Source organism: Gopherus evgoodei, chromosome 8, assembly GCF_007399415.2.
Source record: "Gopherus evgoodei ecotype Sinaloan lineage chromosome 8, rGopEvg1_v1.p, whole genome shotgun sequence".
Lineage (NCBI taxonomy): Eukaryota > Metazoa > Chordata > Testudines > Testudinidae > Gopherus > Gopherus evgoodei.
Window position 1 is genome coordinate 46,641,962 of NC_044329.1, and position 27,999 is coordinate 46,669,960.

At 47.4% G+C, this 27,999-nt stretch overlaps 1 protein-coding gene across 1 annotated transcript; it reads left to right on the top strand.

Annotated features, from left to right (window-relative positions):
* Positions 1-27,967, top strand: FAM78B (family with sequence similarity 78 member B). Its single transcript, XM_030573209.1, has 2 exons — positions 1-263; positions 27,149-27,967. The coding sequence occupies exons 1-2, from the start codon at positions 1-3 to the stop codon at positions 27,669-27,671; spliced, it is 786 nt and encodes a 261-aa protein (XP_030429069.1). The 3' UTR covers positions 27,672-27,967.
* Positions 27,968-27,999: the final 32 nt, after the last annotated feature.

Here is a 27,999-nt window from a genome sequence, read left to right on the forward strand (position 1 = left end):
ATGGGCTGCCTGCAGAGCGTCGCGTGCAAGGCGCGCGTGCGGCGCGACAACATCGTCCTGAGCGACGTATCCGCCACCATCGAGCCGGGCGCCACCGCCATCGAGGAGAGCTCGCCCGTCGTGCTGCGCTACCGCACGCCCTACTTCCGCGCCGCCGCCCGGGGCACCATGCCGCCCATCCCGCGCCGCCACACCTGGGTGGTGGGCTGGGTGCAGGCCTGCAACCACATGGAGTTCTACAACACCTACAGCGACCTGGGCATGTAAGGGACCCCCCGGTACCCCCTTATCCTCTCCTGCACCCCCACATCCTGCCCTGCAACCCGCCATGCACCGCCTGCAACCACATGGAGTTCTACAGTGAGCTGGGCATGTAAGGGACCCCCCCGGTACCCCTTTATCCTCTCCTGCACCCCCACATCCTGCCCTGCAACCCGCCATGCACCGCCTGCAACCACATGGAGTTCTACAGTGAGCTGGGCATGTAAGGGACCCCCCGGTACCCCTTTATCCTCTCCTGCACCCCCACATCCTGCCCTGCAACCTGCCATGCACCGCCTGCAACCACATGGAGTTCTACAACACCTACAGCGACCTGGGCATGTAAGGGACCCCCGGTACCCCCTTATCCTCTCCTGCACCACCACGTCCCTCCCTGTACCCCTCCTGCAACCACGTGGAGTTCTGCAACACCTGCAGTGACCTGGATATGTAAGGGACCCCCCCCCCGTAACCCCTTATCCTCTCCTGCATCCCCACATCCTGCCCTGCATCCCCCCGTGCACTCCCTGCCACCACATAGAGTTCTACAACACCTACAGCGACCTGGGCATGTACGGGATACCCCTGGTACCCCCTTAACCTCTCCTGCATCCCCACATCCCTCCCTGCAACCACATGGAGTTCTGCAACACCTACAGCAACCTGGGCATGTAAGGGACCCCTCACACCCCCTGCACCCCCTAGAACCCCCTGCACCCCTACCCCCACTCTGCAACCACATGGAGTTATACAATACCTACAGTGACCTGGGCATGTAAGGGACCCTGGCATCACTCTGCACCCCCACATCCTACTCTGCACACCTCAACCCCTAACCTGTAACACCTAGAGCAACTTGGTTGCGTAAAGTCCTGTCCCCCACCACCTCCGTCCCACCCGCTACAACATCTACAGTAACCTGGGCATGTAAAGGACTGCAGTTACCCCACCCCCTCCACATTGCTTTGCCCTTCCAACACCACCCTCCCCATTCCTCCTCCTCCCATCCCTTACGGCACCTACAGCGGCCTATGCATGTACAGGACACCGACAAGCCATCTCACATCACCCCATTTCCCACTCTGCACCTCAGCACTAGAAGGGAAGGGTTCTGGAAGAGCATGGAAGGAGAGAAATCGCTAACCTATGAACATTGCATGGACAGTGGGAATCCCGCCAGCCGTTTATTGCTCTGTGTCTGTCTCTCTCTGTGTGTTTTGCAGCTCAACTTAGTAGAATAGGGGTGAGCAAAACTGCTTCCCTGCCTGTTGCCTGAGAATCCTGAGGCGGTTTCGGATTCTCTTTTGCCTGCTTGCGTGGAAGGGAGTGGTGCAGGAAATCTTCCTGTTAATGCTGGGATTTCCAGCCTCCTCGTGAATGCAGAGTATGCGGGTGTCTCGTTCTGTTTTGCTTGTAGTGTTCATTGACAAATGTCACTCTGTGGAAGCAGAGAGAGTGGAAAGATCCTCACTTTCCTCTGAGTGCTTTGTGGAATTGTGTCATTGTGTGTGTGTCCTGACTGGGAGCTGGCAGGCTCCGCTAATACCCACCTAATCATTATGCTGACACCCAGTTATCATGGGGAACGACTGTAATACTAGTGTAATGTTACTAAATTGGGCACATTGCATAAAACCCTACTGAAAGGACTGTCGGAAAAGGCTTGGGGGCATTCTCTTACAGAGAATGAAGAGCCCTGTACTGGTGTCAGCAATACTCTGTAATCTTCGGGCCTTCCTAATCACAAGTATGTGCTGCTTTATGGTGCTATTACAGTGCACAGATCGTCACCCTTCTTAATGAGCAGCCTATTACCTATATGACACCAAGAAAGAGATGTGGTCTTGACTGCTAGGTATAGTCGACAGCAGCTGAGATTGCCTGTGGTTTTATCCTCTGAGTTTCATTTTAGTGCAGGAAGTGGATCAGGTGTTAAAAGTGTTTTGTTAGTTTTAGCTGTTAAATGAATACAAACCGTCTCAGCACACTTCACAGCTACTGAGGAACAATTCCTTTTTGAAAGTGAGATGTGGCTTGCAAGATTTGTCTTAAAACTTCTATGTAGTGAGCTTGTAAGGGCTCTCTGGATTAATAGATGTTAAAGCCAAACAGGGCTTTTATGATCATCGCTTGCATAACACAAGCAGAGAACTTCACCCAGTGATTCCCGATCCAAACCCATATCCAACTCCCTGGTAGCTATCTTGAATCAATCCAAAAGGTAACCAATTAAAATGAAGCCAAAGTGCCTTGTAGGTTTTGGTTCTAGTCTGCTGGGTGCTTAAATGTAATACTAGTCATGCTTCAGGAATTCGAGTCAAAGACTATACAAAGACTGTAACATCCACGTGCTTTTTAAAACCGGAGGTGGACTTAGTGTTTTATCAGGAATTGTTGGCACATATGGGAAGCTCCAGTTTCTTCTCCTTGTTGGTTGATGACTGCTCTGGCCGTCCTCTGGCTAGTGCGTCCTTCTCTAGATGCAGCTGGGTTGTGGGAACGTAGAGGAGGCTTATTATAGTAGATGATTGTATCTTTTTTTAAAAAAAGGAATATTTGTATTTGTGTTCTGTGTGTAACCATCATTAAAAACTGAATTTTTCCCAGCTAATAAGTGTGTGCTGATAACTTGGGAGAGAGCTGAAAAAGGAGCTGTGTGCTTAGTTTGTTGTGTTGGAGTCTTGTTTTCCACAGCCTAAAAAAGGCGATGTGTATTTATGGACTTGTAGTATACTCCTTGCACTGGCACCTGGGTGCATTGCATGTGAAAAACGGATATGAATTTACGATTGCTGAGTATGCAATTGTGTGAATGTGGACTGTGTTGCTGGGTAGAGGTCATGCCTCGGCGTCTGAACATTGCATGCTTCATTATTAGGAACCTTGTTGTCTTATGCTATGTACCTCCTGCTGCCGCTTACTCCTGCACAAAATGGCTGTAAAATGCTTCCCAGTAAAGAAGTGGTAGGGTTTTATGCTTGCTTTGCCCGGAGTGAAATGCGGACACAATACGTAGGGCAATAGAGAATCAGGCTTTCTGTGTGTGGCTCTACATTATAAAGGCTGTTCCGAGTGCTTCCTACGCAAGGAAAATGTACAGAAAAATCAAACTACGCCTTGAAACATGTTTTATTAAGGGACCAATAACTTCCCCCTCCCTCCCAATCTGAAGTTCTCTGTATTTTGGGGTTTTCTATAATGTGCACTGCTGTAGTACCTGAGGCCGCATCTACACTGCAAACTTTGGTTGATGTAAGTTATGTCAGCATAAAGCCACCACTGTTGGTGTTTAGCTTTTATGCATACATACTTGTCTCTTTGCGTCAGTGCTGTGTCACTGCACAGTACAGTGCACCGTAGTTAGGTATACCAGTGTGCAACTTGTCATTTTCTGGCGCACTGTCTTTTGGGAAATTTTGGTGCTTCATGGTGAGGCAAAAATGAGTCATACAGCAATGACTGGGAGTGAGGAGTCAGTTTTCATCATGCGACTTTCTCCATCCCATAATGCCATTCCTATTCCACAGTTTTAAAAATCCTACAGACATGTACTGACAGAAGCATGGAGCCTGTACAGCTCTGCACTATTGTCATGAGTGTTTTAAATATGGGACGCATGTTCCTCTGGAATCTGCAGAGCCACAAGAAGGACTGCAGCAGAGGGGAAATGATGATTGCTGTGGGATATAGCAAAAACCAATTTAAGATTGATGATAGTGTTCATAGAGCAGCTGCAGACGTGGAGAGCTCCTTTTGGGCCTGACAACCGAGCACTGACTGGTGGGATCATGTTACAATGTAGGTTTGAGAGGATGAGCAGTGGCTGCAGAACTGTTGGGTGCGGAACATCGCATTCCTGGATCTGTGTGTCTAGCTCTCCCCAGCCCTCCAGCGCAGGGACACCAGAATGAATCATTGGATCATAGAAGATTAGGGTTGGAAGAGAGCTCAGGAGCTCCTCTAGTCCAACCCCCTGCTCAAAGCAGGACCAACACCAACTAAATCATCCCAGCCAGGGCTTTGTCAAGCCGGGCTACACTGACAATTGAGAAGCAAGAGGTGATCACACTGTGGAAGCTTACAATGCCAGATTGCTGCCAGTTAGGAATTCAGTTTGGAGTTGGAAAATCCACTCTGGGAGCCATTGTTATGCAAGTGCCCAGGGCCATTAATCGTCTCCTGCTATGTAGGACTGTGACTGTCGGCAATGTGCGGGACCATAGTGGATGGATTTGCTGCAGTGTAGTTATTGAACTGCAGTGGGGCGATAGCGCACACATATCTATTTTGGCACCAGTCCACTTTGGCACAGAGTACACCAACAGAAAGGGCTACTTTCTATGGTTATGCAAGTATTGGTGGATTGCTGGAGACGCTTCACTGGCTTCAATGTTGGTTGGTTGGTCTGGGAAGGTGCATGATGCTTGTATCTTTAAGAACACAGGACTGTTTGGAAAGCTACAAGCCGAGACTTTCTTTCCTGACTGGCAGATTTATCACTGGCAATGCTGAAATGCCAGTAATGAACCTGGAGGACGCAGCCTCCCACTTGCTCCTCTGGCTTGTGAAGCCATACATCGACCGCTTCAACAGCACCAAGCAAAGATTCAGCTACTGATGCTTGGTGAAAATTTGGTATTATAATGCTGTTTGCTAATGTACCTGTTAATGCTGCGGTGCGTGATGTACTTTTATAATTATTGCACTGTTTGTTACTTATGCCATGAGTTCTATACAATACCAAATAGCTAGGCACTTTCGGTAATACTAGGCATTCGGTATCATAGATTGTGAAATAAACATGAATTAAATTCTCAAAAATAAATTTTTATTGTGTACCAAAACCAGTGCATAGACACTATATACAATTAAAGAAGAAATACAATTAAGACTTTGGAAATAAAGGAAAAGAACCAAACAAGGTGAAAGAACATTCATGTTCATTTCAGTCCATTTCGGCTACATATACAGGAACAGTGACTCTCACTGGTCAATGTATGTGAAACTGGGTCGTCCTTACTGTCCCCTAGTGCAGAGTGGTAGGGGTGGGGATGCGACCCTTGATGCCCTGTGAAATGTTGATGGAAGCTGTAGGGAAGTGATGCAATGGAGTTCTCCGCTGACTGCAAAGGGAGGCGAGACTGTGATTGTTGAACCTGTAGGTCCACTGGAGTCTGCAGCATCTGTGCAACTTATGGTACTTCCCCATTATGTCCTGATGCATCTCCCTTTCCCATGAGTGGCTGGTATAATAGGTCATGGGTGGCTGCTGGTCACCGGTTGTGGGTTTGGCAGAGGAAGTTTTTGCTTATTACTATGCCCCATGCAGGATCTGGGGTGGCTGAGGAGGCAGTATTTGCTATTCAGCTTCCTGGGTTCATTAGTAATCTCCCCAGAGCATATCAAAAGCTTGGGGTCTTCTCCCAGAAGAGAAGAAACCAGAGCTTTTCCCATGGGGCGGCTGGGGTGTGGGAAGGTGCGACACAGCTGGGGAGGCTCCAGTGGGCTTGGGCTCCTCTGGCCGCAGTGTGGGGTGGAGGGGACAACTCAGTGCTCTGGTAGCGGGAGGGGGCTCGGGGCTCCAGCTGGCCCCGGGGCTCCTCTGGCCATGGGGGAGGGGAGTGTCTCGGGGCTCCAGTTGTGGGGAGGGAGGGGGCATGCAGGCAGAAGGGATGGAGCTGGGGATTAGCCTCCCCAAACAGGGGCTCCACCCATGCCCTCTCCTTTTCCTGCTAGGACTCCTGGGCCTTTTTCCTGTCTGATCCTTATTTCTCCAGGCTGTCTGCAATGTTCATCCTCCAGGCCCTTAGCTGATGGTCTGATGCAGCCCTGGCTTGCAAGATCTCACTGAACATGTCATCCCAAGTCCTCTTCTATCTCCTCCTCATCTGGCTCAGGTGTTCCATTGGTGCTGCAATGTCAGCAGCTGCATATAAAACACACACAGGTACCATTGCCCATAGAGTCACAATGGAAACGCAAGGTCAAATTTCAGAACTTCCTTCCCTTGCTCCTCTAAAGTTTTAAACCAGACATGTTTATTGACACTTCTGCTTCAGGGGGCTTGTGCACGGCCCCACTCGCACCCCACTCACAGCTCACGGTGAGCATGGCCCGCTGGGGTGGGGGTGGAATGAGGAGGGAATTGTTTGGTTTCATGAAACTACGAATATAGGGCACTGAGCACTGGCACTGTTTTCCAGCAGCTCTGGTATGTCTACATTGCCCACCAGATCGGCGGGCAGCAATCAATCGAGCAGGGGTCGATTTATTGTATCTAGTCTAGACACGATCAATCAATCCCCAAGCGCTCTCCCCTCGACTCTTGTACTCCAGCACCGCAAGAGGCGCAGGCAGAGTCGAAGGAAGACACCACGGTAAGTCGATCTAAGTACATCGACTTCAGCTATGTTATTCACGTAGCTGAAGTTGCGTAACTTAGATTGATCCTTCCCCCCCCACACACAGTGTAGACCAGGCCCAAGGCACAGAGCACAGCTGCTGCTAGCATCCTGACCGCTAGGCTGTTTACTAGAGTGCTATCTGCAGAAATTATTGTGGAGTGGCGTGGGAAAGTGTCCTACTGCCAAGGAAGAAACTAGACTGCTGTCCCAAGAAAGTTTTGGGAGAGGATTGCAGAGGACCACCATGAAGGTTTCATCAGGATCTCTCAGGAGGAGTCAAGGGACTTCGCTCTGTACATAAACAAACTGCTCTGCACAGCCTCTTCTCTACCCCCCCCCACCCCACGTCTACAGGTCGCATTGCTACTTCTTACTAGTACGAGTAAATTAATAAAAAGTCCTTAACTGTGTCCTGCTCCGCTGGGGCTGGACACCATCAGTAATGGGAAATGTATTCACACACTTTTTCGAGGCTCCTTCCCCTGCATCGGGCTCATCCATGCTCGACTGCCGTGGAGATTCGAACGGGTCCTGGCTTGCACCATAGCTGCCCCCTCCCTCAGTCACATGTCTACCTTCCACCTCCTTGTCCTTGCTCTTCACGGCAGGGGTGTGCATCTCAGGGTCCTTGGAGGTGTCAGGTCTGGTCTGCGGGCTGGTGGTGGTGGGTCTCTGCCATGCATGTAGCTTGTTATAAAAGTGGCATGTTTGTGGCTTGGCCTTGGACTGATTGTTGCTTTGTGGTATGCCTGATGTGTTTCCTTTGCTTTGCCAGAAGCTGGGACTGCATGATGGGATGGATCACTTGAAATTGACTGTTTGGTTTATTCCCTTGGGAGCCTCTGTTACTGGCCACAGTCAATCAGTCTGACCTAGTATGGCAGTTCTTATGGTCACTGCTGCCAGTCCCTGTTGTTCCCCTTTGCCTGCATCCCATGTGCAATTTTCTTGTAGATGTCCATGTTTCTTGGCTGTTCTGTAGCTGTTCCTGTACAGCCTATTCTCCCCACAGGCCCAGGAGATCCAATACCTCCTGTTTGCTCCACGCCGGAGCTGGGTGTGCTCACCAAGCTGGGCAATCCAGGAAAGGCATTGCAAAAATTCATGAGGTTTTTAAACAAGGGAGGGTGGTCTTTGGTCTCCATGACTGCTGGGCAGCGGAGCTCACAATCGTGACCAGAACGGGCATTGTCAAGCATTGTGGGACAGCTGCTGGAGGACTTTTAGGGTTGACGCAGGTCACACTGTGTCTACATTTGCACTGCGTCAGCATCAGTACGTGGCCGTGTTGCTGCGTCGCCATAATGGGGCACTCGCATTGGTGGGAGACACACACAAACGTAGACACATGCATTAGTTTGATGTGAGGTGGCTTACGTCAATCTAACTTTGTAGTGTAGACCAGGCCTGAGATTGGGCATAAAGCAGAATGCTGGAGGTTCAAATATAAGGGCGCCTGCTATCTTTGGCTCACTTCAATGTGTAGCTGTATTAAAAACGAAGTGTGTGTGTTGGGGTGAAGAGGGAAGCATCTGACTATGTTCTTTCCGTTTGGGTACATAATGGGAAGCAATGTTCTAGTGGATAGGGCACTGCACTTAGGAAACCTGGGCTGTCTGCCACTGCTCTGCTCTGTGACCATGCACAGGTCACTCCCCTCTCTGTGCCCTGTAAAAGGGAGATTGTGACACTTGGATGCAGATTGTGATGTGTTCTAGGGTCTGTGAAGGAAAAGAGCTAGGTATTATCATCTGGAGTAATTCCTTCCTTTTCTCCACTTGGGTCATAACAACATTATTTTAAATATAGTGTTTTGTGTTTTGAATTCCCTTGTTTTCTTTTACATGTTTGTTCTGTTTTTTGATGCTAAGAGTTTCACAACTCTTTCAGGGTTCGAAGAAGTCCCCCTTTTATAAAATACAGCTTTGTTTTGTTTTTGAAGGGGGCTTACCCTGAAGGATACAAATGCAGAAGTATACTGTAATTCTATTTGCAAATGGGAGTTATAAGGGGAAAAAAAATCCTGTTTAAGTTTCAATTCTTGATACCTAGTCTGAGTCCTCCTTATTGCAACGTGAAACAGAGCACATGAGTGTGGGCTCGGGTGTGTTTTGTGAAAGGCATGCTTATAAAAGCCTCTCTTACTGGATCTTGTTAGCTAAGATACTTATATGGTTCCTATTGCCCTAGATTTTGAGGTGCTAATATACAATCTTTCATCTGTCTGATGTTTTGTCTACAAGGGGAAATTTACTAGGATGTTGCTTATTATGCAACATAAGCAAAACTGAAAATCTGTTATTCCACATAAGAGAATCCATATGGGAAGCTATAGCAGTATAATTGTACTGGTAAGTTTTCCTGTGTAGATGAGTCCTAAAGGTTTTCTGTTGTTGCCCATCACCATAGTATTTGAGAATCTTCTATGTATAATCCATAGCAATAGCCAAGTCCCTAGGGGACTTTTGGGGGCTTGAATGAACAGAGAGTTTGCGCATGGTAAGCTGGGGCGTAAATCTGCCATGCACTAGCTGTGCAGTAACTGGCTGTGTGGGCCCTGCTACTGCACACTAAGCGACCTACTCGTGTTTCAGAGTGAGGTAGATCGAAATGCACTTACCTTAGACCTTTGTCCCCCCTGTGCCGCTGACACACCAGGCGGTGATTATCGTCACTCGCTAGTTGTGGTATTTCTGCCCAGGTGATGCCACCACATTCAGTAACCTCTCTCACTGTCCTCTGCCAGTTCTTCTTTGGCCTTCCTCATGTAAGCCTGACACCAGCTTGCCATTCCTTGCCCATCTTGTCTCACTGAGGCCAAGTACATTGAGATGATATTTTTTCATGTCTCATGTAACCTGTGCCAGCTTTCCCATACTGTACAAAGTATGTACATTCCATGCTCCTGCTCTTGTTACAGATTTGGTTGTCAGGATTCAATGTCTCAGGCTCTCAGCTTCCTTTCAACTGCCACTGAGTTCTATCATACTTGGGTTTTGAGTTCCAGCTGCACCTACCGTCCTCAGGTTTTGGTTTAACTTAACTATTTCTGGTGCTGTAAAGTTTTAAGCAAGTGGGTCGCAAGCCCAACTGCAGAAATCTTCACTCTTATCCAGGCTTGACATCTGCACTGTTGCTAACTGTGGCAGAATTAAAGTGCACTAGTGAACTTTTGGTGCACATTAGTAGAATCCACACAGACAGTTAGTGCACTCTACATTTACACTCCAGCTCACTGCACACTAACTATCCATCTAGACAAGCCTTTGGAATCTCTGGTTCTGCTCCCTGTTAAGGGTAAAAACACTGCTTAGGGTTTTTTGTTTGTTTTGTTTTTAGATTTTATTAGTTTACTTTAAAAATCAAACAATCTTTAAAGTATTTATTGTTGTGAGGAAGGGGAAAATCCCTTCATGACATCTCAGCGAGGTACTATTTTCCCGTTTTACAGATGGGGAGCTGAAACACAGAGAAAATGAGTCCCAAGCCAGCTTCTAACCCCTGGGCCATCCTTCCTCTCCTCTCTGGAGTCTCGTTCTCATTTGGAATTGGCCCTTGGAGCACCCTCAGTCATATTTTGCTTCCTATTTTTCCCCCTGCTCTGGGGTGACAAGGTGGCTGCGCCAAGTGCAGGTACTTTTCCTGGTGCAATGACGCATCTGTGCTGGGGATGGAGCAGAGACGCTGCCTATTCCCCGCTGTTTCAGTCTGCTCCCCATCCATGCGCTTGGACAAAGCAGCATGGAGGCAACTGTCCTAGGCTAAAATCAGGAAATGCCAATGTTCCAGCAGCAGGGTGTTTTCAGCCCTGTTTCATGTCCTGTGTTTCATAGCGCGCAGGGCCGTGACAAAACAAAAAGATATTGAGCTGCAAACTTAACACTAGGAGCTAGCCCATGTGTGTATCTCAGCTGCAATGACACTGCTGGGGGAAACTGAACTCTGCATTTCCTGATTGATCAGTGGATCTATCTTAGGTGCTCGCAGAAGGAAGAATGGCCTCATGGATTGGGCATTGGCTCAGTTCCTAGCTCAGCTGCAGACTCCCTGTGTGAACCTTGGGCAAGTCACTGAATTTCTCTGAGTCAGTTCCTCAGCTGTGAAATGGGGCTAATTTTTCTCTACCTGACTGACCAGGGTGTTGTGAGGATAAAATCCGTTCATGATGGTGAGGCTTACAGGTAGTGTGGTCATGAGGTGAGAACCTAGATAGACAGATGGCCCTGTGACAGGCTTATCAAGTATTCTGAGGGGCTTTTGGGGTTTTTTTTCATGCTTTTTTGGATGCTTTCTTTTTCTTCTCTTCCCTCAGGGTTTAGTTTATGGGTTGGGTGATTATAGCCCATAAACACACCCGAGAACCAGATATTACTATCAAGGGCCACTAATGGCTATAACAGGTTAGACTATTAGTTCAATGGGGATTGTATAATGAGGAGAACAGGGTGTCAGTAGGTATTTCTTGGGACTGGGACAGTCCATGTGCTAATGCTGCCAAACCCTGGGAAAGGGCAGGATCAATTAAAAAAAACAAAAAAAACAAAAACAAAAAACAACTTTCATCTTTATCTGCCTGCAGCCCCAGTGTTATAAGCTAACCCATCCATTTAGCATCTTTGTTGTATGGTGCCAGGGTGGGATGTGGCTTAGACGCTGTCATAGTATAATTCCCAAATCTGAACCTTAGCGTCCAAAATATGGGTACTAGCATGAATTCCCCTAAGCTTAATTACCAGCTTAGATTCTGTAGCGCTGCCACCAATCAGGAATTTCAGGGCCTGATACCCTCTGGTCCCCCCAAACCCTTCCCTGGGGACCCCCAAGACCCAGATTCCTTGAGTCTCAAAACAAAGGGGAATAAACCATTTCCCTTCCCCCTCCTTTCTTTCTCCCAGCTCCTTCCCGCCCTGGGTACACTAGGAGACCACCGTGATTCAATTCCTTGAATCCCTCCCCGAAAGGAATGTTCCCTTCCCTCTCTCTTCTTCCCCAGAGAGAGATACAGAGATAAACGCAGAGAGCAGGTTTTTCTTCCCTCTCCCCTTTCCTTTCTCCCACCAATTCCGTGGTGAGTGCAGACTCCCTTCCCTGGAGTCTTACAAAAGATAACCCAAAAAAAAATCAATTAGGTTCTAAAAAAGAGGAAAACTTTAATAAAGAAGGAAAAAACATAAAAACTGTCTCTGTAATCAAGATGGTAAATATACAGGGTTTTTTAGCTTATAGACAATAGAAAGAAGCTTTCTCCAGCAGAAACACAATTTAAGCTACTTCCAGCAAGTACACATCTGCAAATAAAGAAAAACAAGTTAAAAGACTATGACCGCCTTTGTATGTACTTACTATTCTGAATAGATAAGAGACTGTAGCACAGAGATTGGCAGAAACCTGGTTGCACCTCCAGTCCCGTCCAGGACCCAAAGAGAACAGCTCACAAACCTCAAACCCACAAACAAAGGCTTCCCTCCACCCAGATTTGAAAGTATCTTGTTTCCTGATTGGTCCTCTGGTCAGGTGTTTGGGTCTCTGTTTGTTAACCCTTTACAGGTAAAAGAGACATTAACTCTTAACTATTTGTTTATGACAGATGCTAAACAGAAATAAAACAACCCAGGAAACCCCCTGGGACAGCCTCTCAAGGTACTCAACCCCCTGTCACAATCTGCCATTACCATGTATCCGAGCCTTTCTGACAGCACCCCTGTGCGGTACAGCCGTGCGGTTACCCCACTGTACAGCTGGGCAACTGACGAACAGACTGGGAAGTCTGCGGCAGAGCAGGTAGTCGAAACCAGGGCTGCAGAGTCTCAGGTGGATGCCCAGGGTTTAATTTGTGCCTGGGCTGAGCCATGGTGCCGAGTTGCTTGAGCCCCGGCACCTCGTTCATTATAGATTAAGCACCGCGGGCGCCCTAAGCACTGCTCCGGATTAACAGTGCAGCTCTGCAGCCTGTTTTACGTTTAATTTCCTAGATTTAGTGAAGGGCAAACAGAAAATCTGTTGCTGATTTAAGAGCTTTGCTGCTGGATTTGGGATTGCCTCAGGCTGACCAGCGTGCGCTCTGCTGGCTGGGCACCATGTCTCAGGGCCTGATCCAGCCCCCAGAGGAGTCAAAGGAAAGGAGCCCGTTACCTTCACCAGGATCTGGGTCAGGCCCACATGTGCCCCTGTAGACTGAAGGGGACGCTCTCTTGTGCAGTGCCAATGTGTAGCAGCACATGCTTGTTAAATGAAGTCAGACCAGGCCAAGCTCGGGCTATGACTTGGCCTAGCCTCTTTGTGCTGTGGCCCTGCCTTAAAAGCATGGGCAGAGGGGAATTAGTTCCATGCCTCTGTAACAAAAAACACCAGACAGCATTCTGCTCACACTGGGAAAACCCCTCACCTAGGAGCAGGGGTTCCAGTGTAGAACACGGATGGCTCCATGGGGGGCTGTGAGCATGCGAAAACGGGGGGAGATGAGGGTCAGGCTAGAAGGGAAAACATTTTTTGACCTTATCTTTTGCGGTCGTGATGGCTGTAGTATTGTAGGTGGCACGGCTGCTATGGTCCTTGGAGGATGGTCAGGTGACCCTTTCCTTTTCTGGCTTGCTGTGATACATGTGTGCAAGCTGCGTATGCAGACATTGTCCCTGCCACAAAGCGTTTACAGTGAAAAAGGCAGGGGAGAAGTATGGGTCTCAGGAGGAAAACCAGGTGGTCAGGGGATTAAGGGCACAAGGCTTGATAACTCCAGTGCTATTTGGTTTTGATGTAAGCCTAGCCCTTTTCCGCAGTAGGCGATGCTGGAAAGGCAGGTTTTAGGAGCAATTAGAATGAGTTAGGGTGTGATGACTAGTGCATAGAAGGTCACCCAAAGCAAAGGGACAGCATGGAGGCCAGTAGGATCTGGAATCTGGTGTTCTTAGGAGCCCAGGAAGTAGGGTGACCAGATGTCTCGATTTTATAGGGACAGTCCCGATATTTGCAGATTTTTCTTATATGGGCACGTATTATGCCGCGCCCCCTCCCCCCCCGTCCTGATTTTTCATACTTGCTGTCTGGTCACCCTGCCAGGGAGAGAGACCAGGCCAGATGCGTGGGCAAGGGCTGCGCTGTGCAGGGGCTTGAAGGTGAGGAGTTGTCCAGAGTTGAAGGGCAGCGGAAAGGGGAGCCAGTGCTGGGGAAGGAAGCTGGCTTGGCAGCAGGGTTTTGTACAGGGCTGTGAGGGACGAGGTCACTGGCACGAAGATGCGAGAGGAACAGGCTGCATTGGTGAAGGCAGGAGAGCAGCAGGGCAGAGGTGAACAATTTGGCACTGAGATGGAGCGGAGAGGTTGAATTTGAGGGTGGTGGGAAGGCATTGGAGGCAGGATATGGTTCCATGATGAGTGTGGGAGCAGAGAACAGTCCCCCTGCAGCTGTGGGGCTGGATGCTGACTGGAGGTGTTCTCCAGGGTGGAGCAGAAGGAAAGCAGTGCAAAGGGCCTGTGCAGGGAAAACAGAAGTGTTTGGTTTAGGTGGTGATAAGTGTGAGATGGGAGACAGGGAATCTGCTGTGAGATGTATTTCAGCTGGCATCCCCCAGGATCCAGCTTCCTGTGTTCCTGTGATCTACCTATGCTGCTGCTGGAGCTCAGTGCCCCGCGGGGGTGGCAGTACCCCAGTGAGTATCCCCCACTAGACCCTTCCTGGCTAAGAGGGAGAAGGTGGCAGGCAGGGCGCAAGGTGACCTTGTTTTAGAAATCGGGTTTAGAATAGGGTTCATGGGACCCTAAAGTGCTCAGCATTCTGGTTCCATGCTTTGATTCCAATCAGCAGAGTTGATCAGAGAGCAGCTGAGCTCTGCCTTTCCCCCTGTACTCCTCTGGCCCTCATTCTCCTCCTCTCTCTGCTTCTGATGGCCATCCCTTCCTCTCTGAGTTCCCCCAGTGGGGTCTTGCACTGACTAGACAGGGTCATTGATTCACTGCACTTCTCCAGCAATGCCATGTCATGTTAAACTTGCGCTTTGTCTCATATGTCCTTCCTAGGGACCTGATTTGAAGCCCACTGAAGTCAGTAGAAGTCTTTCCAGCTCCGTATGAGGACAGCACCATAGGGTGCACTGAACCCTGTAAGTTGGCTGGCAATGTGTCTGCAACAAACCCTTGGCAGTTATAAAATACCCGATTACTGAGTAATTGTCTCTTCCTCTGCTTACAGAGCTGCAGATGTCATGGGCCCAATGTCATTTAGCCCCTTTAAAAGTAATGTTGCCATGGCTTTGACCCTTGCCGACCTCTCCTGGCCTTTGGTAAACTCCTTAGGTGATGTGTGGTTCTGTGTGTGGGGAGGAGGGGCATAGAAACCAAGCAGCAAGGTCATCAGGTTTTAGTATTCGTGACCTCACTGACACCAGTGCTGGCTTCAGAGAGACAAGTTCTGTCTTCTGTGGTCATGAGAATGCAGCTGAGTTATGCATCGCCATGTCTTCCATATGCCCTTGTGCTGTATTCCCCTTGTGCTTTATTCCCCGGTTACCACTGGATTCCTGCAGGAGAGAGAGAAGTCTCTGAGTTAGCAAATAGAAAGGACAGTTGATCCCAGTGATACTACTGTCAGGAAGTGTGCGAGATGCATAATGCTGGGCTTGCAGGCATACCTGATCTGCTGCCCCCACACAAATTTCCCACAAAATGCACCAAACAAATACACAGGGAATCACCAAATGAAGCCAGAGGAATCTTGCAAGTAGACTTTAAAAGTGCCAGGTGCCCTCTCCTTCCCATTAAAGCTGCCTCCGAGGCCTCTCCATAGTGGAACAGATGGTATCCCCAGGAGGAAATGCTAGCAGCACCTCACCCTGTAAGCAGCTCTTGTCATGAGGGCTGCCTCTGATTAAATATACATGAGAGAGACAGCGACTGCAGATCAGTGCCCAACACAGCTAGGTTTGTCCTCAGATTCACCCCTGTTATTAACCAGCTGTCTTTGGGATATCGGCATATGCAAAAATGAGGAATGTTTCCCTGTGGGGAAGCTGTGCCACAGGTTAGGGGGCTGATCCCCTGCCTTCACTATTTAAGATTCCCCTTCTCCCACCCCAACCAGGCCGGGGCATTTGGGAGTGATTGGGAGGTTTCAGATTTTATAATAATCCAGCAGGAAATGCTGGCCATCAGCAGAAGGGAAGTGTTTGTGTGGAGCTCTGACTAGAACAGGCTTGGCAGGAGACTCCCCACCATCCCATGTCTGTCCAGGCCTCAGGAGAGAGAGGTGATCTAGGCTCGGTCTTGCATTATCAACCCTTTGCCTTTATTTCCCTTCTTGGCCACTGGTTTGGCAACTCTAGCTCAGGTGGGCTAGTATAGCTCAAATCTCTGTACCACCTTCCAGCACTTAGGTGTGAATAAAATCCTGTTTTAAAACCCTACCGTATGTTAAGAGAACAGTTCTTGAAGTTACACAGTCCAGCACTCGGAAGTTAGGAAATACCTGTGCCACCTTAATTCGCCCCTTGTGCATATTCATTATGAGTCTCTAATTACATGCTCACATGCTGTTTTTCCCCATAGGACCCTGACTCGTTCAGTGCACGGATGGTGCATAGGGAATGAGGCGGCTGTTTAATATTTCTTTTTATCATCATTATTCAATGTGAGGCTCCAGGCCTTCCTTACTGCACACTGTCCAAACTGCTCTGAATACAGAATTATTAATTTCCTCGTGACCTTTTCTGTAGTGCTGTAGTATCGGAGCCTCAAAAACAGAACTGAATTTATCTTCACAACATAGCAGAGTATTATCTCCAGCTTACAAATGGGGAACTGAGGTACAAAGCGATGTGGGACAAAATTTGCAGAAGCCTCCATTGCATTTGGACCAGGTGCCCAACGTGGCTAGCTAAGGCCTGAGTTTTTGGAAGTGCTAAGCACTTGCAACTTGTATTGGGGCAGACCCTCCGTTGCTGTGAATATCTTAGCTTCATGGAGGTAGGACAGCCTGCATTAGCTGAGCTCCACAGAGCCAGGACCGTTTACATGAGCTGAGGATCTGCCCCATTGACTTGAATTCCATTTGTCCAGCCTCAGCACTTCTGAAAATCAGGCTTGAGTTTAGTGCTCAGAAAATGAGCAACAGGTTAATTCAAGTAGTGACCATCGTTGAAAATATTGGTCTAAGTGACTTGCCCAGCATCCCATAGGAAATTTGTGGCAGAGGCAGGGATAGAACCCAGCTTCCCTGGGTGACAGTTAATTGCCATAACCATCCGTTCTCTCCCTGTACTTACCTGCCTCTCGCTTTCTAGGTTCTGCAGCAAATGAGGCCCGGGTCCTACAAACAGCCTTATTCACCACATCACTCTGTTCCTCCCAAGAGAGCATCCATCCTGTGCACTGAACAAGGCAGGGGTCCTATGGAAACACTTGCATGTGTTCATGTAATTAATGACTGTATCTTAATGCATACGCACAAGGGGGCTGAATTAAACTTGTCCGGGCAACCTTGATTTGAGGGATTGGGGCCAGAGCAATTTGCCCAAGGTCCTAGTCAAGTGTTTTGACCACAAGACTATCCTTTCTCTTGACAAGGAAAGATTTTTCAGTGGAGATGGATATAGACAGTGCCTACACCAGGGGTCAGCAACCTTTCAGAAATGCTGTGCCGAGTCTTCATTTATTCACTCTAATTTAAGGTTTCGCGTGCCAGTAATACATTTTAACTTTTTTAGAAGGTCTCTTTCTATAAGTCTATATTGTATAACTAAACTATTGTATGTAAAGTAAACAAGGTTTTCAAAATGTTTAAGAAGCATCATTTAAAATTAAAGTGCTGATCTTACACTGCCAGCCTGCTCAGCTTGCTGCCAGCCTGGGGTTCTGTTCACCTAGGCCGGCAGCGGGCTGAGCAGGGCCTGTGGCTGGGACCCCAGACCTGGGTAGGGGAGGTTTAAGGGCCAGGGTAGAGGGCTGGGGTGTGTGGGGGGTGTAGGGCAGGAGGCTGGGTATGTTTGTGTGTGGGTTCAAGGGTCAGGGCAGAGGGCTGGGTGTGTGTGGGGATGTAGGGCAGGAGGCTGGGTGTGCGGGGGTTCAAGGTCAGGGCAAAGGGCTGGGTGTGTGGGGGTGCAGGGCAGAAGGCTGTGTGTAGGGGGGTGCAGGGCAGGGGGATGGGGCTGTGGAGGTGCAGGGGAGAGGGCTGGGTGTGTGTGGGGAGGTTCAGGGCAGAGGAATGGGGCTGTGGGGATGCAAGGCAGAAGGCTGGGTGTGTGTTGGGTGGGGGGGAGTTCAGGGCTGGGGGGTGCAGGGCAGAAGGTTGGGTGTGAGAGGGGGTTCAAGGGTCAGGGCAGAGGGCTGGGGAGTATGGGGGATGCAGGGCAGAATGCTGAGTGTGTGTGTGGGGGGGGTCAGGGCAAAGGGCTGGGGTGCTTGGCTCATGTGGGTGCTCCCAGCCCCCTGCCCTGAGCAGCTCATGGCAGGGGGCTGGAAGGGAGGTGCCCTTTTCCACACCCTTCCCCAAGCCTCTGTCCCTACCTCTCTCTGCCCAGCTGCCTGCAGGCTGCTGCTCTTCCCCCTCCCCCTTGCTAGGGCCAGCAGCTGATTGGCGCAGGAGAGGGGGCGGGGCAGGAAAGCACCACCTTGGAGGAAGAAGCTGGGGAGAGGGAAGCTTGGCTGCCACAGAACCAAGCTTCTGCCTCCTGCCCCCACAGGGGAGAGCGATGGGCGGGGGGGCTGAGTGGAGCTGGGGGCTGGGACCGCGGCAGGCGGCTGCGTGCTGCTCAAAATTCAGCTCGCGTGCCATGTTTGGCTTGCGTGCTACAGGTTGCCGACCACTGGTCTACACTTTCATTTTGCAGTTTTGCAGGGAACGCCCCCTTGTAAATGGCATGTAAAGGGTGCTGTCTCTCCCGGCCCCCCTCCCCACCCTCCTTTGGGGAGTAGGAGCTGCTGGTGCAGATACAGTTGCTGCAGTGCACTGGAATGAATCCTGTCCTGCTGAGTAATTGCTCTGGCCAGGTTTAAACAATTGCTCTGCAACTGGGAATTGTGCCGAACTTGCCCTGTGCTGGTAGGGGGATTTCTCTGCCATACAATGAGGTCATCAATCCTTTTTGAAAACATTTCCCCCTTCCTCCGAAGGTCTGTAAAGAGCTAAAAACCCATTCGTCGGACACTGTGAAACAGGCAGGGATTGGCGTTGATTTCTTTGCAGTGACGACTTGATTCAGATTTGCTTCTTGCAGCATGCACTGCATATGCAGTGTGATGGCACTTCCTGAAATACATTGATTTCTGATCAGAGTGTGAGATCAGTGATGACTAGGGAGTTAGTTAACGGTGGTGTGATCTGGTGAGTGAGAAGTGTGAGTGTGCACGTGCACAGCGGTGCATGGACTGCTCACTTGTCACCTCTGGAGATGTGGGTTCAGATCCAAACTCAAGGTGCAATTGAAACTGTGTGCACAGGGGCATTATATAATACAGGACTAAGATGACTGGGCAGAGTGCGTGTCACGGGAGTAGAAACAGGGAGCTGGTCTCTTTGTGAGATCTAGGATAACCCTGAATAAAAGTATCAGAGGGGTAACCATGTTAGTCTGGATCTGTAAAAGCAGCAAAGAGTCCTGTGGCACCTTATAGAGTAACAGACGTATTGGAGCATGAGCTTTTGTGGGTGAATACCCACTTCGTTGGATCACAGGACTCTTTGCTGCTCCTAAATAAAAGCCATCCCTGAAGAGGTGCTGCCTTTGTTGATCTGTCTTTCGAGCAACAATGCAAACTGCCCTGCGGGAGTGGTGACTCCAGGGATGGTTTCTCAGACTGCCATTAGCAGCAGCTTAGGGTGTGATATTGACAGTGAGCTATGGCTGAATTGATGGCTTGCCTGTGGAGAGCAGCCTCTCTTGTTATCTCACAGGCTAGAACAGACTGGCTCCCTCTTTCTATTCCCCTCCTTTGCACCAAGGACCAAAGCCTGCCCTGCCACTACAAGAAATTCCACGGAGAGGAGGCGCCTACGGAAGCAGGTGCAGCTTCTTCAGTGGGGCAGGAGTTGGGGCACTTGCATTTGGCTCTGGGAATTAATATGAAGACAAAACAAAGACAAACGCACACAAAGGGGGAGAGGAAAGAACAGCCAAGATAGAAAATGCTGCTGTCTCTGGTGTTAACTTTCACTTGCAACCTCACTGCTGGAGAAACCCAGGCCCAGCACACGTTCTGATCAGCAACACTGAGACCTGGCAAACTTGTACCAGCTTCGGGTTGTTTAGACATTGCATTTAGCTGCTCCTTCTGGTCACAAGCTCACAGCAGGGCTGCACAGTATACATTCTTGACAGGCTAAGTCAGATTCTTATTAGACATTAGAAAGACATTTGAAGTTAGAAAGATAGGGAAGAGAGAGGATGTGGCGAAGGAAAAGGACACACTTGGGGAGTAGGGGGTGATGTTCAGGATTTAGCCAGAGCCAGTGGAGGTGGCAATGTCACCTGGCTCCCTTCTCTCTGGCCTGGTCTGGTCAGAGCACCTTTCAGGATTAACATGAAGAAGGTCCAGGGTCCCAGAAGAAGGTGGCAACCATGATAATGAATCTCGTTCTGTCCCTTTTTTTCAGCTTCTAGCCAGTGTTGCAGGGACAGCCTCCTCACCCCACCAAGTCTCTTTTTTGAGGATCCCCAAAGGGCAGTGATGGGTGGAATAGCCTGTCCTTTCATTATTTTGTCCACCAGTTAGGCCTAGTTTCCAACATACAAACTTTGGTTCACTGATTTCTGATTCCGTGCTTTTCTTGTATACAAAGTGTGATCTCAGTACAGCCCTTGAGTTAGATCAGTAGGCCTTTCCATTTGGGCTAATTCACTCTATCTTTTTTGGACCTTTTCCCATCAGCATTTGTTGTTGTGACATTTGATGAACTTTCACTTACTTTTTACAGTTGAGCTCACACTTCGGATAATTTTGTAGGCCCACTTATTGCAACAGAGCACAAGCTACTTAGCCTATCAAAAAGAAGGCGAAGAGGTGACTTGATTAAGGTTAGACCTACATAGGAAGAGGCCAACTTGTAACAAGATGCAGTGTCTGGAATCTGATGTTAGGAAAAATTCAAAATGTATGTTCAGCATATCTGGAACAGCTTACCAAGGGAGGTGGGAAATTGGTCACCACTTGGAGACTTTACATTGAATTTGGGTGCCATTCTAAACAATGCCCGAAGTTATTAGCTTAGTAGGGCACTGCTTACAGGTTACTTACTGAAGGGACTGCTGGTTAACATTCTGTGGTCTGTACTATGCAGGAGGTCAGACGAGATGATCACAGTGGTTCCTCCTGGTCTGAAATTCTGTGCATCTCTGCAATTTGAATGGATGAAAGTAAAACCTTGGAGGGTCTTGAGTGCCTGCCCTGAGGAAAATACATTGTGTAATCTGGTGCCTTTCAAAGTTTTTGTTTGTTATTTTAAAAATGCCAAATTTTGTAAAAAGTCACCTTTGTCTAAAATGCCAGAAAAGAAGCAAGATGTAAAAGTATGCTCTTGAATTCTGGCTCAGAAGTTGAGGATGTGCCTGCGTGGTGCGCTCTGCAGGCTTGGATCCTGGGTTGTTCAGTGGCACCACATTTGAATGTGGCATGGTGGGCTCTGTGCCATTGAGCTGTGTGAGGAAAAAGCACAACTCGACAGGAAAGAGAAGAGCAGCTTTGTGTCTCTGAAATGCTGCCTGCTTGCTGCTGCCTTATGGAGTGAATGCATGACCCAAATCCTTGCATTCAATTAGCAGGTCAGAGTATTTTTGCACTGACTTGTGAGTGTTTGGGAATGTCAAAGAGAATTGATTTTATTGACGTCTCAGGAAAATGTAACCCAGCTGTCACTTGCCAGGAGATACAGTTGTAGGCAGCTGTTGGCCTCACAGCTGTTACAGGCAAGAGCTCTGAATTAACAAGAGACTTCAACAAAAGCCAAGTGCACTTGTATTTTTATCCTTTTCCGTCCCTCTTCCCCTTTCTTGGTACCCTGCTAACCTTTCATAGCAAAGGTCCTTCAGTGTCCAGCATGCTTACCTGATCTAAGACAGGGCAGTAACAAAATGTTGGATAGCTGTGTTTTATTGCCTGGTGCACGGCACAACTTTTAAAAGTCAGAATAAATGAATTCAGTAAACTAAAGAGAGGAAACATTTTTCTATTTCTGACAACTTCAGAGGGAGGATCAGAGATCCGGTTCTTGGTCTTGTTATTGGGCATTTTGTAAAATCTAAACTGTCCTGGATCGCCAAATAGGCACAAAATAATTCTCTTCTTCTGATACCCCACAGAGTTCTGCTGCCTTAACTCCAGCAAGATCTGGACTGTTCTCCCAGGATGCTTTGCAGGGATTTGGTTCTCATGACTATTAAAGTACAGTAGTGCAATAAAAATATTCCCTACCTAGCCCCAGAACTCTGGCAACTGCTTCCCAGATCATGGTGTCAATGGAGAGGATGAGCGGCAACTCTAGCAGGTAGAAAGGGCCACTTTCCTCAGAAGAGAGCTGATGAGTGAGAGCATGACCTAATGGACTCAGAAGTGAAATTTGCCCCAACCAGTTAGACTGCAGTCAAATTAATTTACAGCTGTGTTGGCAAAGCAAAGGCCTCTGTCCACAATGATTTTGAATCTGCAAAGAAACCAAGAATTTGAACTTGTTCTTGGAGGAGGCACTTGATTGCTCCCTGCAGTGGGGAAATGGCTCCCAAGCTGAAGGACCTTTCTTCTCTTTGTGCTCATGTTAGTGTATAGGTGTGACATTATTGACGTGAACTGTGACCATATAGATCATTGTTGAAACCAAGGTCCTCTAGTTGCACCAAATCTTGTACAAGGAGGTCAAGTAAGGGGTCTGTGGAAAGGTTGTAATTTGCTGGTTATGGTTATGCTGTCTGTATGTGCATATGATTTTTGTAGTTGAAGTTATGAATATGGCTATGTACTTGTATCTCAATGTGTTTTGATTCTAAGTAGCACCAGTGAAGCATTTGGTCAGCTTCTTGAGAAAGAACTATTCTGAGTAAGTGCCCAATCAAGAAACACTTAAATGACAATGGACCCTGGAAGACTCCAATCCACATCTGAGGAACCTTCCTGGGAATGTTCAAAATCACATGTAAGCAATGGCTGCCCCCGGAAAACTGAGTCATGCATGGACATGTAACTTGCCAATGTGACTCCAAACTCCATCTTGCTACTGTGATTTTCCACAGTAAGAACAAAGGGGTTTCCTTCCATGTGGCAGAAGATATAAAAGGCCCTGGAAACCCCTCCATTTTGTCTTCAATCCTGATTCTGACCTCTGGAGGAACTGTACTTGAAACTGAAGCTCTGAATGACCCATCCCAGCTGGGATGTTTGTACCCCAGAAACTCGATTGATTTAAATCAGCAGTAATCCCGTCAAGCCTGAAACAAGCCTGAACTAAGAACTTTGCAATTGTTGTATGTATTTGATTCCATTTAACCAGTTTTAACTCTCATCTATATCTCTTTCTTTTTATGAATAAACCTCTAGATTTTACATTCCAAAGGATTGGCAACAGCATGATTTGTGGGTAAGATCTGACTGGTATATTGACCTGGGTCTGGGGCTTGGTCCTTTGGGATTGGGAAAACCGTTTGTTTTTTTTTCCACCTGGGTATTGGTTTTCATAATCATTTATCCCCATAAGGAGTGGCTCTGGTGGTGATACTAAGAAACTGGAGCGTCTGAGGGAATTGCTTGTTTGACTTCTGGTTAGCCAGTGGAGTAAAACCAAAGTCCTCTCTGTCTGGCTGGTTTGGTGTGCATTAGGAGTGAAGGAATCCCAGCCTTGGGCTGTGACTGCCCTACTTGTCCTAAATTAATACTCTCAGTAGTGTCCTACCAAAGGCCACTTTGTTACAAGAGGGAAGGAGGTTCTTGTGGCTAAGGCAAAAAACTAGACTCCAGGAAATAGCTTTGCTATTGACTTGTTGTGTGGCCTTGGGTCACTTATCACTTGGTCACGATCACTTAGGTTGAGGTTTTCAAAGCTTACTAGGGGATTTAGCCACACATTTCCTGTTACCATTAAATTAATGGAAGTAAATGGTAAGGGGGATGTAATGCAACAGGGGTTTATCAAAGATAGATCATGCCAGACTAATTTGCTCCTTTGAAAAATAACTCTTTTTTTAGATAGGGGAAGTGCAGTAGATCCAATATACGTGGACTTCAGTAAAGCATTTGACACTTTACCACGCTGGAAATTACTAGTTAAGAAGGATGGGGATCAGTACAGAATTATTAAGTGGCTAAGGAACTGGCTAAAGGGGAGAAGACAATGGGTTGTGCTGACGGGTGAATTATCAGATTGGAGGGAGGTTATTAGTGAAGTTTGCCAGAAAAAGTAAGAGTGTGTTAATGAAATTTGCTGATGGTACACTGTTGGGAGGCCTTGTCAATACAGAGTACTATTGTACAGGAAGATCTGGTTGATCTCGAAGACTGGAGTGACAGAATGGGATGAAAATTCAGTAGTTCAAAGTGCAAGGTCATGCACTGAGGATATAATAATAAGAATTTCTGCTACAAGCTGGGGCTCATCAGTTGAAAACAACAGAGGAGAGAGACCTTGGTGTGTGGGTCAATCACTGGGCTATTAGCCACCAATATGATGTGACTGTGAAAAAGGCCAGTGACATCGTAGGCTGTATCAGGTGAAGCATTTCCAGTAGAGATAGAGAGGTGTTCATGCCATTGAACAAAGCATCGGTAGGACCTCATTTGAAGTACCTTGTACAGTTGTGATCACCCACGTTCTAGAAAGATGAATTCAGACTGGAACAGGTGCAGAGAAGAGCTACTAAGATGATCAGGAGAATGGAGAGCCTGTCTTATGGGAGGAACGGGAAGAGCCTGGCTTGTTCAGTCTAGCAAACAGAAGGCTGAGAGGGGATCGGATTGCTATATGTAAATACATCAGGAGGTAAATACCAGGGAGGGTGAAGAGCTATTTTAGCTAAAGGACAGTATTGGCACAACTACAGATGGATATAAACAGGCCATGAATGAATTCAGACTGGAAATGAGAAGGTATCTAACCACCAAAGGGGCTAGGTTCTGGAGCAGCCTCCCAGTCAGAGTTGTGGGGCAAAGCACTTAATTAGTTTTAGGAGACAGCGGAACAGATTTTTTTATTGTGATTGTATGACAGGGTTGGTTCTGGTGGTAGGGGGCAAGGCTCAGAAGCCTTGGGGCTCATTTCTAGTATATGTCTCATATTTCTGAAGCGCATGCATCAGGGTTTCAGCTGCCTACCTGCAGGGGTTAGAGAGGGTTTCTCTCCCCCCACCAGTGTATTCAGGGGTGGGATTTTTTGTTTATCATCTTCCTCTGAACCATCAGGGCTGCCATGGCCAGAGATGGGACACTGGGCGAGACCAGGGCTCTGAGGTGGCTCTGAGCATTCTCTGTCTCAGGTGCTTGGCTGTATGTTTCTTTCTCACATGTTCAGGGTCTAACTGATCACCAAGTGTGGGGTTGGGAAGGAATTTCCCTGTAGGTCAGATTGTCAGCAACCTTGAGGTGTTTCACCTTCCTCTGCAGCATGTGGGTCACTTGCCAGGATTATTTGGGTGTATCTCACTTCCTCATTTCTCTGCTTTTGCGGAGGCCGCAGGTTCTGATGTACCTCAGTCCCTCCTGTTCTTTGCCTGTGGCACATAATACTCCAATCTCCTGTGGGCTGTAATACTTTGGTCTCAGTTTGGTGGTGGGTTTACCATGAGGTGCTGGGTGGGAATGCATGGCCTCTGATATGCTGGAGGTCAGACTAGGTCTGTGGTTCTCAACCTGTTTACCATTGTGGGTCGCATATGAAGCTATCTGTGTTACGTGGGCTGCATCCACACAATGTATATATATTACCTGTATGGCCCTGAGGATGTCACACGGGCCACTGCTGTGTGCTTATTGGGCCTCAGGTTGAGAACCACTGGACTAGGTGATCTGATGGCTCTTTCTGGCCTTTAAATCTGTTACGAACATGAATATTTGTGTGGCTAAATCTTACTAGTCCGCCTTGAAAACCTGAGCCTGACCTTCTCTGTCACCAGTGTGCTGTGAGGAATTGGTCACTCATTTGAAAAGCTGGTTGGGATTTTGTGATCAAGATGCTGGATAAGTACTAGTTGAGATCTGACTGGGTTGTCAGCTTGTCCTCTGTTACCTAGACTGTGCTGAGCAATTTTGATGATGCAGCAATGACTCATTCAGCAGGATTGCAAGTACGAAATTGTTATCCTCTTATCTGTTTTCTTCTTCTCTCTCCAGCCAAACATTTCATTCTGTGAGTGTTAGCACTGAGCTTCTTGTCTTTAATAATGCCCTGTAGATCAGGGTGGATAAAAACTAATGGCTTTTTAAAAATGGATTTTTTAATTTCAAATTTATGTGAAATTAACTTGTATTTAGATTTCTAAAAATGACAGCATGTATTAAAGTCTAAATTTAATCGATTAAAATCATATCAATTAAATTTAAAAACATATGCAGTGTATGTTTACTGCCAAAGTTTTCAAGAAAGTCAAATCACTGAACTGATAGAAATCACGGACGAAGCACCTGCAACCAGAAAAATAGCATATTCTGCAGGTGCAGAGAGAATGTTTTCTTCATTTCAGTGTATTTAACTAGTTTAGTTCAATGATTAGTTCATTCAGAGTTAAAAACCAGTAGGAAGATGAAAAAGCAGGAAAGCTTGTTTTCCTCTTCCAATCTATTAATAAAAACTAGGTCTGAGAGGATGAGATCTGTCGGGATCTGATATCTTGAAGGACACAGTGATAGGAAACAATCTGTTTCATTTACTAACTACAAATAATACTTCCTTGCATTAATAAATCAATTCTAAAAGCAAATCTTGTTTTGATAAACTTTTCTTCTTGTATATCCAGAACATTTAATGTAGTTTTATTTAACTAATTAAAAATGTAAATGCTATGGGATTTTTGCATTTTTAATTGCATTCAAATTCCCATCTAAACAGAAGTTGACACTAAACACAAGTAAAAAAAATTAATCATCTGGTAAATAAGAAATGCATTATCCACCATTTTCTAACATCATGAAAATGTAAAAAATAAGAATCTGTATAAATGTAATTTAAGCTGTATAGTTGCTTAAATAAATGTGTATAGACATCATGTATCTTCTTGGTTCATAAAAAGAAGCACTAAATTTTGTGTAAAGGGTATATTTAATTGCAGTTCAATGTGTTTTAATGGTTGTCAACCAGTGAGAATCAACCTTTTTTTAGGAAAATAACTAAAAAGTACAAATGCAAAACACAGTTAAAATGGAGGAAAATCAAGGTTTCCTGCTTGCTGATTTAAATCATGATTAAAATCAGTGATTTTAAAGTGCTTTGATTTAAATCAGCCCACCCTGCTGTAGACTACAGGAACTACCCAGTAGTTGTTGCTGCAGCTTCGTTTATAATCTGGTTCTTTCGTTTTCATTCCCTAGGTCCAGCTGGGAACTTCCTGACTTGCGAGAAGGGAGAGTAAAAGCCATCAGTGACTCTGATGGTGTGAGCTACCCCTGGTACGGGAACACCACAGAAACGGTGACCTTGGTTGGGCCCATTAACAAGGTCTCCCGGTTCTCAGTCAGTATGAATGACAATTTTTATCCCAGTGTGACGTGGGCTGTCCCTGTGAGTGACAGCAATGTACCACTGCTGACCAGGATTAAGAGGGATCAAAGCTTTACCACGTGGCTAGTAGCCATGAATATGACCACCAAGGAGAAGATCATTCTGCAGACTATAAAGTGGAGGATGCGCGTTGACATTGAAGTGGATCCTTTGCAGCTCTTGGGGCAGCGAGCACGACTAGTGGGAAGGACTCATCAGGAGCAGCCCCGGATTCTGAGCCGAATGGAACCCATCCCGCCAAACGCACTAGTGAAACCCAATGCCAATGATGCCCAAGTCCTCATGTGGAGACCCAAACGAGGCCAGCCTTTGATAGTGATACCTCCCAAGTAGATGTGTGTGGGCGTGCGTGCTTGAGGGCGTCGTTGTTGTTGGTATGGTGCAAATGAACTGGGTTTTTGAGCCAAAGCAGACCTCTGGTGAATGGAAGCAGAGTTCCTCCTTATTCAGAAAGAATATGGTACCTGGTAGTGGCCAATGCTACGTCACAGAAGAAGAATCGCACAGCTGGTGGACTTCCGATGACATACCTGGGGGATTCTGTACTTCCAGGGTATTTTGGCTGAAAGAGGCTTTCTTACCTGAATAACTCATATTCCCTTGCCATAACATGCAAGGAATGAGAATATGATTAATCAGTGCCTGTGGCAAATGCTGCTTC